At 42.3% G+C, this 16,587-nt stretch overlaps 1 protein-coding gene across 2 annotated transcripts in view; it reads left to right on the forward strand.

Moving 5' to 3' along the window:
• Positions 1 to 16,587, forward strand: part of LOC142931500 (protocadherin Fat 3-like) — a 122,032-nt gene that overhangs the window by 99,045 nt on the left and 6,400 nt on the right. For both annotated transcript variants that reach the window (XM_076075448.1, XM_076075449.1), the window contains exons 20-27: positions 748 to 1,549; positions 7,042 to 7,176; positions 7,351 to 7,505; positions 8,395 to 8,637; positions 9,297 to 9,543; positions 10,816 to 10,969; positions 11,916 to 12,616; positions 14,576 to 14,689. In XM_076075448.1, coding sequence (XP_075931563.1) covers positions 748 to 1,549; positions 7,042 to 7,176; positions 7,351 to 7,505; positions 8,395 to 8,637; positions 9,297 to 9,543; positions 10,816 to 10,969; positions 11,916 to 12,616; positions 14,576 to 14,689 — 2,551 coding nt within the window. The remainder of the gene's footprint in view (positions 1 to 747; positions 1,550 to 7,041; positions 7,177 to 7,350; positions 7,506 to 8,394; positions 8,638 to 9,296; positions 9,544 to 10,815; positions 10,970 to 11,915; positions 12,617 to 14,575; positions 14,690 to 16,587) is intronic.

A 16,587-nucleotide genomic window follows, 5' to 3' on the forward strand; every position in this document is an offset into this window, starting at 1 on the left:
CACAATTGTTATTGTATTAGTTTGTCTCATCACCTTGCCCCCCCTCACTATTATCTTCTGGTTATTATCCTTTAAAACGCTTTGTGTGACTTTTAAACTCACCTACTTTCACCTAAAGTAGCTGCAGGGCGATACTCATTTTTGCCAATAGGTGGCAGTAGCGGGTTTTGTTTGACTGGCACTGTAATTCTTGTCTAAAATAAGCGAGCTAGACCAGATAGGACAGTCGAGATCGCAGAAGCAGATATTCATCTGAGACTGTCTTGTTGTATTCACAGTATAATACAATCATCTGGAAAACTGAATGCACATCGTCATCATTCAGTGTGTAACATTTACATAATGTCAAACTTTGGAATAATGGAAACTTTTGTATTCTTTTTTGTGGCAATACTCTTTCAGATTTGAGTGGAATTGACAGTGAAACAATATCTCCTTAGGGACGACATAATTACCCGCATTGTACCGTATAAAAATGCTAATGTGAGGTTTCAGCAGTCTGAGTACAGATCAAGTGGATATCTTCCACAATCTGTCTGTTTTGTATAGAATCCCCTCTTTGTGTTTCCCAGTGTTTTTACTGGCGTTTAGTGTGAATGCAGTCTTAATGAACTTCCTGACCATTGAAGTAAGTCATTTATCCTGTCATCTTTTATTTCCTTATCCCCATTTTCTTTTTAATGCATCTTCTCCATCTTTTCTAATAATCAGCTTTTCTCTCCCTGTTCCTCCTCCTCCTCCTCCCAGGTCACAGACTCGGGGAAGCCTCGTCTGTCCTCCTCCTCCATGCTAACAGTCAGGGTGATTGAGGAGAGCCTTCACCGGCCCGTGGCCTTTCCACTGGAGGTTCATATCGTCACTATGGAGGACGAGTTTCCAGGTGGTGTGATTGGCCAGCTGCATGCCACCGACGCTGACCCCTATGACGTGCTGACGTTTGGCCACGCCCCCCCAGCCCAGCGTAGTCTCTTTAAGATCAGTCCTCGTGATGGTAAGATCATCGCCCTGGGCGGGTTGGACGCAGGCAGGTACTCCCTCAACGCCAGCGTTAGTGATGGACGCTTCGCCGTACCCGTGCCTGTGAGCGTGCACGTGGAGCAGGCAACACCGGAGATGCTGCGTGAGGCGGTTACTGTGCGCTTTGAGAGCGTGGCACCACAAGACTTTGTGGGGCTGCACCTGAAGAGCGTGTTGAAGGTTCTGCGGCAGGCCGCTGCATCGCAGCAGTGGGACACGCTGCACCTGCTCAGTCTGCAGCCAGTCGGCGGAACGCAACAACTGGACATGCTCATTGCTGTGGAAACAGCAGCGGGCGGGTACTACAAGGCGGCTTACCTCACCCAGAAACTGAGCGCATCACGCCGGCAGCTAGAGGAGGTCCTCAGAGTGTCGGCTATCCTAGATAAGAACTGCTCTGGACTGGAGTGTCGCGGGGCGCAGTGTGAACAGAGCATCATCCTGGACTCGCACGGCCTGGCTACGTACAGTACACCACGGGTCAGCTTTGTTTCACCACGCTTCCACCGGACCTCGCGCTGCACGTGCAACGGTGAGTGATAGTATTTTTTATTTAGTGTGTTCCACATCCACATTAATATGTTTCCGTTTAAACCCGGGGTTTTCAGACGAAAACAAAATGATTTCCGCCCATATTAACAGGCCTAAAAATCAGTAGATTACAGAAAGTATTACTATACTCTTTAATACTAAAAGGTCGTGCTTGATACTTAAGATTGTCCTCTATAATCTTTGGGGGCGACCGTGGCTCACTGGGTTAAGAGGGTTGTTTCAGTGGCGGGCTGTGCATATTATACCTAGGCCTTCACTGCTGTCCTGCAGCTGAAATACCACCTTATAACCTCATGATGGCGCCACAGCTACGGTTATTATTCGTTTCTAGGGGTGTAACTACACGTACTCATATAAAACCGTTCGATACGAGGCTTACGAACCGAACAATACGTTTGAATAATACTAGTGCATTTGGAAAATGCAGAAGCTTAAATTGTAGGAAATAGAATGTTTTCTGCGCTCATGTAGGAGACAACGGGCTGCGTGACCTTTGAACCGGAACAAAAAAACCACAACAAAAAACAGCTGGAGCTCCACAAGTGTTCTGGGAGTCTACGCTAACTAGCTTAATGGGAAAACAGCAGCAGCAACACGCATTCTGCTACACACTCAAGGGCCATTCAGATATTAGATGTAAAAAAACAAACACAGTTGACTTACCAAATGCTGTTCACTTAAAGACAAACTCCATCCTCCTTTCTCTGTTGACAAAGAGTTTAATCCCACAGTTAAATCCCAACTCAATCCGTTTCTCCTCCTTCAGCCATTGAGTGTTAAAAAAACAAAGCTAGGTAAAAAAATAAAGAATCTACACCAAGCAACATGCAAAAAATGTTATAATTTCTTCCATAGCTTTCAATTTGAACTCTTACTACACCGACTAAGCCTCTGCTGTTAAATTTTGTTTCAAGATAGTCACGTGCTCGCCCACTGACCAATCACAGCACACTCTGCACCTCACTGCAGAGCTGCACCTGAAAATTGAGCTACACGTAATGCTGACGTACTTAGGCCAGCTAGCAGGCTCTGGCACGTCAAAGAATACGCCCAACATCTCAAACTAAAGATCTGATTGGTTGAACACTATGACAATCAACAATATCGTTCCCATTCACTTAAACTGCACATGGATGCACTTGTGAGTCTGCAGGCCTCGGGCCTCTCTTCTTACCTAGAGACACAGAGGTGAAATCTGATTGGATAAAAGCTCTACTTAAAACAAGCTGCACTGGAAGCAGAGCAACTGAGGAAGACAGTAGCTGTGCAATGAGAAAATAAGATAATGGGAAAAATATTTTTATAAATTATAATACATGTAGTGTGTATTTAAGAAACATTATTAAATTATAAAATAGCTATAACTTTGTGATTCTGTTTAGGCCAGCAGAGAAGGCCTTGCAGGCCCTGACGGCCCACCACATATACAGTTGTGTGAAAAAGTGTTTGCCCCCTTCCTGATTTCTTATTTTTTTGCATGTTTGTCACACTTGAATGTTTCAGATCATCAAACAAATTTAAATATTAGACAAAGATAACACAAGTAAACACAAAATGCAGTTTTTAAATGAAGGTTTTTATTATTAAGGGGGGAAAAAAATCCAAACCTACATGGCCCTGTGTGAAAAAGTGATTGCCCCCTAAACCTAATAACTGGTTGGGCCACCCTTAGCAGCAACAACTGCAATCAAGCGTTTGCGATAACTGGCAATGAGTCTTTTACAGCGCTGTAGAGGAATTTTGGCCCACTCATCTTTGCAGAATTGTTGTAATTCAGCCACATTGGAGGGTTTTCGAGCATGAACCGCCTTTTTAAGGTCATGCCACAGTATCTCAATCGGATTCAGGTCGGGACTTTGACTAGGCCACTCCAAAGTCTTCATTTTGTTTTTCTTAAGCCATTCAGAGGTGGACTTGCTGGTGTGTTTTGGATCATTGTCCTGCTGCAGAACCCAAGTGCGCTTCAGCTTGAGGTCACGAACAGAAGGCCGGACATTCTCCTTCAGGATTTTTTGGTAGACAGCAGAATTCATGGTTCCATTTACCACAGCAAGTCTTCCAGGTCCTGAAGCAGCAAAACAGCCCCAGACCATCACACTACCACCACCATATTTTACTGTTGGTATGATGTTCCTTTTCTGAAATGCCGTGTTACTTTTACGCCAGATGTAATGGGACATACACCTTCCAAAAAGTTAAACTTTTGTCTCGTCAGTCCACAGAGTATTTTCCCAAAAGTCTTGGGGATCATCAAGATGTTTTCTGGCAAAACTGAGACGAGCCTTTATGTTCTTTTTGCTCAGCAGTGGTTTTCGTCTTGGAACTCTGCCATGCAGGCCATTTTTGCCCAGTCTCTTTCTTATGGTGGCGTTATGAACACTGACCTTAATTGAGGCAAGTGAGGCCTGCAGTTCTTTGGATGTTGTTCTGGGGTCTTTTGTGACCTCTTGGATGAGTCGTCGCTGCGCTCATGGGGTAATTTTGGTCGGCCAGCTTCCTGGGAAGGTTCACCACTGTTCCATGTTTTCGCCATTTGTGGATAATGGCTCTCATTGTGGTTCGCTGGAGTCCCAAAGCTTTAGAAATGGCTTTGTAACCTTTTCCAGACTGATAGATCTCAATTACTTTGTTTCTCATTTGTTCCTGAATTTCTTTGGATCGCAGCATGATGTCTAGCTTTTGAGGATCTTTTGGTCTACCTCACTTTGTCAGGTAGGTCCTATTTAAGTGATTTCTTGATTGAGAACAGGTGTGGCAGTAATCAGGCCTGGGTGTGGCTAGAGAAATTGAACTCAGCTTTCCAAAGATGTGATAAACCACAGTTAATTTATGTTTTAAAAACCTCTTAAGCCCTAGCCCTATTTTTAGCCCTCTGCTCAGAAATTGCATACACATACCCATAGAGAGTCCAAGCTCTAACTACAAGGTCTATTTTAATAATTTTTATGCTAGAATACTGGTAACACTTGTGAGATGTGTTAAATTGTGGAAATATTGTGTATATGTTACTGGTTAATAACTGATACACTTATGGCACAGCTGAAATTGAAAAAAGTTCAAGTTTCGCCTGAAAAAAAGCACTTTTATTGAACTTTTTTTTTTTAAATAATGCCTAACTTGGCCTAAAACCACACAAAAGTCATAGAACAACACGTGTTACATGTCCCCACAACATATTTTACTTCGATTGAGTGAAGCAGGCCAGCATACATGGTCATAAAAATCAAAATTTTGATTTTCGGAACCAGCTGTTGCATTGCTGTATACTCATTTTATATACTATATAACTACATATTAACTATATATTCACTTGCTTTATCACTAAGAGTGTTCAATACATCATAATAAAGCAGTTTGCAATAATTTTCAGCCATGTTCAGTTATTTCCAGATGTCATATGTGTCATTCATGAAAAAAACCTGCTCTGACTCAGTGTGTATGTGAGATTTGTAAGGCCTGTGATTGGCCGATTTAGGTATATGACACGTCGTTGGGTCCGGAATAGTCCATTGAAAGCCGTCAGGGGTGTTATTTGGAATGCTGAGGGACATTAGTCAGTAAAAATCTTGATAAGGTGGGCTCGACCCCCATGCGAAAAATAGGTTGCTCCAGGCGAAGAATGCGGGCCATTTTCGCATGCCAGGTCACAGCACGTTCATTTCAATGCAGGCAGACAGAGCAGGAAATGCACTACAGCGCTGCAGCAGCTTTCAATGGATTAACTGTTTTTTTCTGGACGAAAATCGCCAAAAGGTATGTAGATTTTCAATTTTATTTCTCGAGAGCAGTGTGCGGTTTCTTGGGGTTTGTCCTGTGACCTTTGAATGCTTTGCCGGAGGTCTATTTGGACACGCTGGGTCGACGCCGCATCGAGCCCTCGTGCGATTTCATGTCTCCTTCGGCCATTTTCGCTGCCGGCTTTGTGATGAAAGATGAATTTCTGCTGCATAGTTGGCGGATTTTTTGCAGAAAAATCCTGATATTGTGATAAATCTTCTAGTGTATTGAATTAGTTTGTGTATACTGTGTATAATTGCGTAAAAAGACCGGCATGATGATTTTTTTTTTTTCGGTATTTTACATGTCTGGGCCATTTTTCATATTATTTGATGAAAAGTCCATTCGGAACCTAGGTACCGGTACTGGAAGCCCAATTGGGCTTCGCTCGGGCTAAAGAGGTTTTAACAGGGGGGGCAATCACTTTTTCACACAGGGCCATGTAGGTTTGGATTTTTTTTTTTTCTTAATAATAAAAACCTTCATTTAAAAACTGCATTTTGTGTTTACTTGTGTTATCTTTGTCTAATATTTAAATTTGTTTGATGATCTGAAACATTTAAGTGTGACAAACATGCAAAAAAATAAGAAATCAGGAAGGGGGCAAACACTTTCACACAACTGTGTGTGTGTGTATATATATATATATATATATATATATATATATATATATATATATATATATATATATATATATATATATATATACACACACACACATATTATGGGTGGGAATCACCAGAGGTCCCGCGATACGATATTATCACGATACTTGGGTCACGATACGATATTATCACGATACTGCGATATTCTGAGTATTGCGATAACATAGGCCTATATTGCGATTTATTGCTTTTTTTCAACTTCAAATTATGTCCCCAAAGGAAAACTGTGTCAACATGTTTTATCGAATAAGATAAAGTTTTCAGTCTGTTCATCTCACTTCAATCAATTTTATTGCAGCAAAATAGGATTGTCAAACAGACAGACTGACCAACAATGTCATAAATGTTGCATGAACCTGACAAACTGAACTGTTTGTATTACTACATAGTCCAACTTAACTAAATGCAAACGTGTGGACTCAGTATATGAACTATAACTTATATAAGTAGGATATAAGAGTTATATAACTCAGTATAACTTGCGATGCGTGGACATCGAGGGCAGAGAGACAGTTATGCGCTGCACTCTCCCCATGAGCCTGCCTACTGTTGGTAGATTTTACCCCGTTGTGAGGCCAGATGTCTCTATCTTTGTTTTGACCAACTTCCTACCAATCACGCTGACCCGGGACCTTTGCTGACCTCACCAGAAAACAACTCAGCACCATCTAGTGGACTGAAAAAGCAATTGATTTGATTTTTCTAGTAATTCTTTTTTATATTTTTTTATAGTTTATATAATAAAAGATCGATACTTGGCGTCCGTACAATATCGCGATACTATGCTGTATCGATTTTTTCCCCCACCCCTAATACATATAGGTGGTGTTTCTCTAAACCAGTTGAGGAAATGGTTCAAATGGTTTATTGATCTATCTATTCATTCAGTTAATTCTATTTCAGTGCCGGTTTTCAGATCAATATTACATGTTGATAATGTTTCCTCTGTTTTTCTTTCAGTTCGTGTTCTTTATGGCAGTATGATAAGTGTATTTTATCTCTGTCCTTGTGTGCGTGCGTGCTTTTACAGATGCCAACTGTGCTGTCCTGTCCGAACAGTGCGAGGACCAGCCGTGTCCAGCAGACATGCAATGTGTTTCAGTTGAGGCCACCAGAGGGCGCTACGCGTGTCAGTGTCCACCAGGCAAACTGGGAGAGTGTGCAGGTGAGTGAGAAAGAGAGGGAACACACTACATTTTCAAGTCTGGGTGAATAGTTTTGATGTGTGAAAATAATACTTGCAACAACAACATTTAAATGTGCTTGCGATGTCATGAATACCTGCTCTGGAATGTGATTCATTAACCCATGTGTCTGTTTGTGTGGGGGGCGGGTCCAGGCCATTCGTCTCTGAGTTTCTCAGGAAACAGCTACATCAAGTACAGACTGTCTGAGCGGCTGCAGCCGGAGCTGAAAGTTAGCCTCAGGATCCGAACACTGCAAAGCAGAGGAATCATTATGTACACACACACTGAGCCCTGCACTGTGCTCAAGGTACACACACCAACACACACACACTGAGCCCTGCACTGTGCTCAAGGTACACACACCAACACACACAGCAACAGCTACTGCTCTGCTCTTTGTGGGCTCATCCTTTAAAATACAAACACATTGACAGAAATATTGGCTTATATTAATGTTAAAGTTATTACAAATTGAATTATCAACTTCTATTTAGTTGTAATGATTAGATATATTTGACAGATATGTCAGACAACTAGATGACTCCTGAGAGATTTAGCAGTTGAGATGTAGCCAGGCTAAGTAAAGAAATAATAATATATCAGTAGAACATTAACATTGTTTGATTAGACAGCAGTTGTTTCTGTTTAAAACATTTGCCATAAAGATCCTTTTGTATACGGTGGATGCCGTTTTGTCATTCGGTATGGTATTAATCAGACATTTTTGTTACTTTTCAGAACACTAACCAAATTCTGCAGTTAACATTTTGTAAAGCTGCAGAATCATGCTTGTTCTGCACAGCTGCTAATGGAAATTTGCATATACACTAGCTATGAAAGTGATCCTAACAAGGGATTTGAACTGTTTGAATGAGCTGCCAGCTCTCACACTACACACATCACTGCTGTGCTGTGAAACTTATTATTTAACAGGATCATTCCAAAATTTGATAAAACCTTTCTTTTTTTTGTCTTCTACTTTGATAGAAGACAAAAAAGACAACTGTCATTAAATGAACTGCCTGATTACACAGATATACTGTGAGAACAGACAACGACAGAGTGTGTGTGTGTGTGTGTGTGTGTGTGTGTGTGTGTGTGTGTGTGTGTGTGTGTGTGTGTGTGTGTGTGTGTGTGTGTGTGTGTGTGTGTGTGTGTGTGTGTGTGTGTGTGTGTGTGTGTGTGTGTGTGTGTAGCTGGAAGAGGGGAAGCTGTGGTTCCAGCTGGCCTGTGGCCTTGGCAGTGGTGGTGGCGACAGTCCCGACATGTTGGGCATCTCCGGCCGTCGTATCAATGATGGCAGCTGGCACACGGTGGCACTGGAGCTAAATCGCAACTTCAGCAGCCTGGCGCTGGATGACAGCTACGTTGAGCGTCGACGTGGACCACCATTCATACAACCACTTGCTCCAGACAGAACCATCTACTTTGGAGCACTGGTCAGTCCCTGAGGAGCTGCAGCTATCACTGAGGTTTCAGATGGTCATATAAGGGAGAACAGCAGCGTGCACACCTACAAATCTAAAAAATAAATAAAAGATAGATGACTTTCTAGCTGAAACGCATCTTTATTTTCACTTCCAAATAACTGGTTTGTGGAACTGGTCTGTTGTTGTAATGTCTATGAAAATAAGAACCAGGTTGTTAAATGCATTTAACACTCCGTCATTGATTTACAACATGCACATTTCTGTCTGCAAACTAAAAATGTAGGAGACCATTTACAGCTGTTTCTATTTACCATGTGCTTTGCATATTTGAGACCGAGCATGTATTACACATTGTGCTTAATAATTATCTAAAGTGGTAGGAGGTAGTTATGCCCTAATATTCCCTAATAATTAGCCTCACTAAAAGGCGTGTGCAGTATGTAGCCTACAAACTACTAATTCTACCACAGAATTTACACTGAACATTTTCAAAGTTGAATGTTTAGTGAAAGGAAATGCATGACTTACCTGAGATTTCTCACAAATACTGTGTGTCTGTGTTTTTGGTTCATTGTCTTCTCTTCTTGTGAATGACAGGTGGTCAGTCATCACATCTTGAGGCTGTCTTTGGAAGTTCATGAATTCATCTCTGACCCTTCTCTCCTCAGGTGCAGCACCCCAACTCTCGCAGCCTCGTGGACTCCCAGAAGGACCCGCGGGTGCTTGAGGGTTTCCAGGGCTGCCTAGACTCGGTCATGTTGAACAACAACGAGCTGCCGCTGCAGAACAAACGCTCGCGCTATGCGGAGGTGGTAGGACTGACGGAGCTGAAGCTGGGCTGCATCCTCTATCCCGACGCCTGCCTGCAGCAGCCCTGTCGCAATGGAGCCACTTGCACCAGCCTGCCTTCTGGGGGTGAGTAACAGGAAGCACAATCCAAGCTAATTGTTTGCGCGACGAGATTGCATACAAAGTCAATGCAAAGATGCGAATGGACCCGAGGAGATGCGAAATCGCATTACGCCATTCGCCTCTTTCGCGTTGTTGAAATATTTCAACTCGAGCAAAAAATTCGCGCTACGCTGTGAAAGCCTATCAGCGCTGAGATTGTCCTCTCGTCATCCCTGACGTCCTGCTGTTGAATCAGAAATGGAGGTAAAAGCTCTACGGCACCTCATATTAGTAGAGACCGGAACAAACTATGTGTGTAAATACATTTGTACAAACTATATGGTAGAAACAATAACAACGCTGCCGTATGATGTTATTTTGAGTGTTGATGGAGCAGCTACGATGTTAGCAGCACTGATCCAGCTCCATTCAGAAAACAAGCATTTTAAAAGTTGTTTGCCTGTCGTCTTGTAGACAGACCCGACTGCATCAATTCGGACTTTAAAAGAAAATCTGCATCATTATGTAGCTATTTCTACATCCTGTATATCCGTTTATTGCAATTAAATCACAGTAAGATTGTTTATTTTGGGTTCCTACAGCTGTAGTAAGTATTGAAAGTGATTATTTTTTATTATGTTATTTAATTGGAATAAGAGTTGATAAGATAAAGAGTTTTTTATTGTCATTGTAGTGATACAACAAAATTTCGTTTGGTAGCCCTCAGCCAGCAGCAGCGGACAACAACAACGATAAACAATATACAAGATAAAAACGTTACCAAAGCCAGGCACTTTTCATACAGAGCATATAAATCCAGACTCATCTATCGCCACTCAAAGAGAGAGAGAAGAGGACATCAAGAGGTTATTAAGGAAGACTTGTGATCAACAGCTGATGGTAGAAATGTCAGCACAGGTTACAGTAGCCTTACTAAACACTGCTGGAAGACCTCCCACATGCCACATGCTCCTTCATTTACACTGTAATGAGCAAAGCACCGTGGGAATTGCAGCAGCCCACTGTTGTCCTTTGCACAGCGCAGTGTTTGACTCAGATGTATTGTGTTCACACAATGAAAAATGCTAATTCCTCAGCGTTTTCTTTTGCGTATTTTGTGATTTAAAGTGGTGTGTGTCAGACCCATTCCCGTGTGAGCATGTGTGTGTGTGTCTTCATTATGCTGTGTGAGTATACTCATGTGATCTTTTTAAAGGGCCGTGTGTGTTTGACTTGTGAACAGTGCACTGACTGCTCTGGATTCTTAATGAAGTGTATCTTCTGTCTGTCTGCCAGGGTTCTCATGCAGCTGTCACCCCCTGTACACCGGAGGGCGCTGTGAGATGGAGATAACGGCGTGTGTTCCCAACCCATGTCAGAACGGTGGCATATGTAAGCCCATCGGCAACGCCTTCCTCTGCAGCTGCAGGAGGGGCTTCAAGGGTCTGATGTGAGTTCCAGTCCAAACACACAAAGCTGAACTTAAGGACCTTAAAGGATTGATTCTCCCACATTCTGAGTCAAATCTATTTTGTTACATGACTTTTGGTTTTATTTGTCCAGGTTTGGAAATATCTGTCTCCTTCCCGTCTCCAACACGGGTGAATGGAAGTTAGATTGTGCTGCTCATTGAAAGAGTCTGGAACTACTTTCTGCAGAAGAAATTATCCAGAGAAACAGGGAGACTGATTCTGGAAAAAGATATAAGTTTAAAAATAATCATGAAATCCCATGGTAATGAAATGGTAAATGGTTTGCATTTATAAAACATTTTCCGGCCTTAGCGACAACGCAAATCAGCATTTACCCATTCTGGTGGCAGAGGCTGCCATACAAAGTGCCACCTGCTCATCAGCAGCCATAAACATTCATACGCACAGCAGTTCAGGTTCAGTATCTTGCAGGAGGACACTTTGACATGTAGACAGCAAACCTAACGGCTTTGTTAACTTTGGGAACTCTAATATAATTTGAAATGGAGGTTTGTGGCTTTGGGAGTTTGTAATGACTGAGCCACCGATTTGTAAATTAAAAAAAGCTAAGATCTTTTATAAAACTGGATGGATGAGCAAGTGTCCTTTCCAAAATCAAGAACTACACTCTTCATCAACATTATTTACCCTCTTACACTCTCTTTAAAATAGTTTAAAGCTAAATTGCACTGGAAACTGCACACAGCAGCTTAATGGACAGAGAACACGGGATTGTGTTGTGAGCCCACACAGGGACTTCTTCTTCTCCAATCTATCCGCAGTGCATCTCTTACTCTCTCACTCTCTGGCTGGTATAAAGCAATCCATCTGTGAGCAGGTAACTGAGCAGTCACAAGGTATTCATGCACTATCATCTCACTCCAGATCTTTCTCCTCTTTCTTCCCCATCCCTCCATGCTGCAGCTGTGAGGAAGATGTGAACGAATGTGACCGCAGCAATCCAGAGGGTGAGTGTGAGAACGGTGGCCTCTGCGTCAACACTTATGGTTCCTTCTACTGTAACTGCACAGCGGGCTTCGTGGGCCAGCGCTGTGGTCTTCGGCCCGTTGTCGTCCCAGACATGCAGGCCGGTCACACTGTGGTCGGTAAAGAGGAGCTGATCGGAATCGCTGTGGTGCTTTTGGTCATCATCACCCTCATCATCCTCTTCATCGCTTTCCGAAAGAAGGTTTTCCAGAAGAGCTACTCTCGGAACAACCTGTCTCTGGTCCAGGACCCAGCCACTGCAGCACTCCTCAACAAGGCCAACGGTGTTCCATTTAACTGCACACCAGGAGACCCTCTCAACCTGTACTCTGAGCCGGGGCTGGGGGCCACTGTAGTGGGAGGGGGTGGGATGGTGGGACCTCCACAGGTCCCTGTGAGGCCCATGGCATACACGCCCTGTTTCCAAGGAGACCCGCGGTCCACGCTGGAGAAGATGGTGGACGGACGCGGTGTGGAGCATACCGAGATGAGCACCTTTCACCCAGAGTCACCAAGGATCCTGTCGGGAACCACCAGGAGGGGGGTGGTGGTGTGCAGTGTGGCCCCCAACCTGCCGCCAGTGTCGCCCTGTCGCTCAGACTGTGACTCCATACGCAAGAGCCCATGGGATGATGAGGGTGAGTGTGTGCGTGTGTGTGCTTTTTACTACCTGCTGATGTGAGAATATACAATTAGAATAAGTTAGAGTTAGTAAATCAGGGACAGTTTTTTGTGTCCTCTAGGGGGACAGCAGTCTAGCAGCTCTGCTTTGGTATTTGGAAGGCTGCTGAAGTTAAATATTATATTGATTGATAAAATTGTTATCACATTCATTCAAAATGTCTTTGGACAGCTTTGTTCATTAGGTGCCACTGTGTAACTTTATGTAGTGCAAAATAAATGTTAAAGCATGGACAGGGTCATCTAAATGTGACGCTTGGACTTCATGCACTTTTGCACCAGATACAATTCAGACTTGTTGTTTTAATTAACAAAAGTCAAAATGTAAATAAATTGAGCGTGGAAGTCCTGATCAAGTTGTTCTGCCCTGATTCGAGTCCTTCAATGACGGGTAAGTTTGTGATACTGCCCAGTGCTACACCGTGGAAATGAGATAAGATAGAACTCAAAGATTTCTCTTGTTGAAGATGCTCCGTATACAAAGAAAAAGGAATTAAATACATGGCTGAAGACGGATATGCAATGCTGATTAAATACGTCTCTGGTGCATTGAAACAACAGCTGTAACATGCTTGATTTGGGAGAGTAATTAATGAATTCTTCAGAAACAAAGAAGTTTCTGAAGAATTTCTGAACATGAGATGAGACCCTTTGATCTTACATTATTTTGTTACTAATAAACAATATGGTTCAACATTATGTTCTGTTAATTTATGCATGCCAATGATTCATATAAAAGCACAAGCTACTACTTCCTGTGCACAATTATTTTTTCCTCCTTAGACTTACTGGGTTTGATGTATTTTTATTACTGCTGGGCAAGTTAACGCGTTAACGCATTTATTAATTAACGGCGACAATTATTTCATCGCGCTGTAACGCAGTTTTTTTTTTTTACTATTAAGCGGACATTTTTAACACAAGAACCGGGCAGCGAGCGGTGAACAGCTGTGTTTGTGTGGCGTCACTTCCTGCTGCTGCTGCCCCCCCCCCGGTGACATACCCGGTCCGGAACCCCCCTTCACTCCGTCACCGTCGGTCCCTCCTGTCTCACACACACGCACGCACGCACACACACACGCGCGCGTGATCGTCTCGTTACAGGATCAAACGTGACAATATCAAAATACATATTGTCGTGTTTTTAAATGAACATATAAGCACGTGAGAACAAACTGCTCTTAACTGCAACTCTTTATTAGCATAACTTCCTCATGCACGTTACTGCCACGGTACAGACTACAGGTTCCATGCTTCACCTACATTCCCCTGGGTCCTAAGTCCCTCCATGTACAGCTTCTTATCACCCTCTATGTACCAACGTACATAACAAATACCACACATATTACGGTAATCAGCGTTGCATATGTGTCTGACCACAATACCAAAAAAGCAATGATTCATTTAAATTGTGCCCAGCACTAATATATATCCATATACATATGTATAAGGGTATATATATTAGTGCTGGACAACGATTAAAGATTTTAATTGTTGCCCAGCACAAATCTTTATTGATGCTAAATTATTACCATTTACTTAAAATCCATTTCATTTGTAAAGACCAGTATCACAAATTTGCCTCATCAGGCTTTACAATCTGTACAGTATACAACCCCCCCCCCCCAGGATGGACAGATGTGTGATAGATGTCATGTGTACAGAATGAACAACATAATACAATTACAACATAGTCAGTCTATATGACAGAAATAATTCATTTAATGAAAGTAGTAAAAGTAGTAGTAGCACAAATACTATTATTACTACTACTTTTACTTATTTTTATAATAAATATGAATAAAAGCAGTAATAGTAGCAGTATTAGTAACAGAAACGTGACTAATGATAATAATTTGACTACGTTATTAGAAGTATTTGGCCTCGTACCTCCTGACCCCCCCCTCTCCCATCAGGTAAAATGGTTGACATGGCAGAAGAAGTAACGTGTTTTTCTGGGAGCAACAAAAGCAGTAACTCTGAGGTCCAATCACTGAGCTCCTTCCAGTCTGACTCCTGTGATGATAATGGTAAGACACACACTTTGCACCTGCAGCAAGAGTGGTTCAGGGTTCTCAGAATACCCCAGTTTCTTGGTGTTTCTCTTCTTTTGAATGTGGTTATTTTGAAATGCTTTGTCTGCTAGTTTGTTATTTGGTTCCACTGGGTGTCTCTCTCTTCTGTTGCCAATTATACTCATTAGTATCCATGCAAAACATGTGTTATCCTTAAGACTGCGTTGTGATACATTTGTGAGAAAACAATGAATATCTGGAGTAATTGAGATTGCAGCATTTAAATTCTATAATGGATTTTACAGGGAGCCAGTGCAGAGAAGCTAATATGGCAGTAATATGATCTGTTTTCTTAGTCTTGGTTAGTACACATGCTGCTGTCTCTCGGGTTCCTGTTTAAAGATAAATTGGTACCGTTTGAGGGCAGGAGATTATTAATCTTGTCTCTAATAATTTAAATCATTGAAGAAGTTCATGAAGTCATTACTACTGAGGTCTATAGGAATACTCGGCTCAACAGAGCTGTGACTCTCTGTCAGTCTGGCTACAGTGCTGAAGAGAAACCTGGGGTTGTTCTTATTTGTCTATTAATGATGAGGCTGCTCTGGCATTACGGAGGGCCTTCTTATATGTTTATACTATACATATAATACCTCGCCAGACTTAGGCTCATCCATACTACTCCGTTTTCATTTGAAAATGATCTCCGTCCACACGGCGTTTCAGCATTGTTTTCGAAATGATCTCCGTCCAGACTAACACGGCTGAAAATTAATATCACGTGACTATTCACGTACACTGGGCATGCGTGATGGTGCCGGTGTAAACAGGAAGTAGATTGGTTGCTTAGTTAAAATAATACGACAGAGTAATAAAGTAGTCTTTAATAATGAAAGGTCGTGCTTGATACTTAAGATCTTCTCTAAAATCTTCCTCTATAAACTCAGACAGACACATTTCGTGGAAAGTTTTAGAAGTTTTATTTTTCAGACTTAGTTACAACGCTGCAGGTCTTGCGCTCTCTCTCTCTCTCTCTCACATCAAATTTACTTTAAAATCAACACTTACACATAAAGGTTTACTAGATTATGGGTCCATAAATGTGGTCAACACACGTCTCTCACTCGTTTCCTCTCCGTTTCGTAGACAACAGTCTGTTCTCACTCGTAGCTCTGCTGGTGGCTGAAGTCTACTGGAGAGCAATTCATGTTTTGTTCCTTTACATTTTATCTGTGGACTTCACAATAGATGTGGAGAACAATTATTTTCATTAATAAGAAAAGGAAAGTCCTCCGTTTAGTGTCCATCGTCCTCCCTAAAGCCGCTAACCGTGACTTCAGACGGTCGCTCCGTAGGTCTGATAACGCCGCTGGTCACTGATCGCTCCAATAACAGCTGCTTCCTCCGTAATAATGCAGACTTTAACTGGACAACAGCTGCTAGTAAAGACAACACCTGTAATCAGTTGTCCATGTTGAATTAACCTGGTAGTCGATCGGTAATCAATGTTTTTTGCGATCTTCCGGGAAAGGGTCACGTGATAGGGGCGTGACGAATCAAGGAAGGACACGTTGTGACTGCTAAGAACCAATCAAGTAGCGAACGTGGGTGTGGTTTCGTTTGTAAACTTATCGTTTGTAAACTTATCCGTTTTCGACCGTCCACATGAAGAGGCAACCCCGGAGTTTTCAAACTTATCCGTCCTCGGGAGCATTTTCAAACTCCTCCGTTTTCGGTGCTCGAAAACGCCAGCGTAGTGTGGACGCTCAGTGTAAACGTAGTAAAACATATGCGTCTTGAATGGAAACGGAGTAGTGTGGACATGGCCTTACTAAGATTTTTCCAGATTGGTGGAGCACCATATCCACTGATAGAAGCCAGTCAAATCTAATAATGAGATTAACACTATCTAA

The sequence above is a fragment of the Anarhichas minor genome, unplaced genomic scaffold, assembly GCF_050575085.1.
Source record: "Anarhichas minor isolate MPS153535 unplaced genomic scaffold, ASM5057508v1 ptg000052l, whole genome shotgun sequence".
Taxonomy (NCBI): Eukaryota; Metazoa; Chordata; class Actinopteri; order Perciformes; family Anarhichadidae; genus Anarhichas; species Anarhichas minor.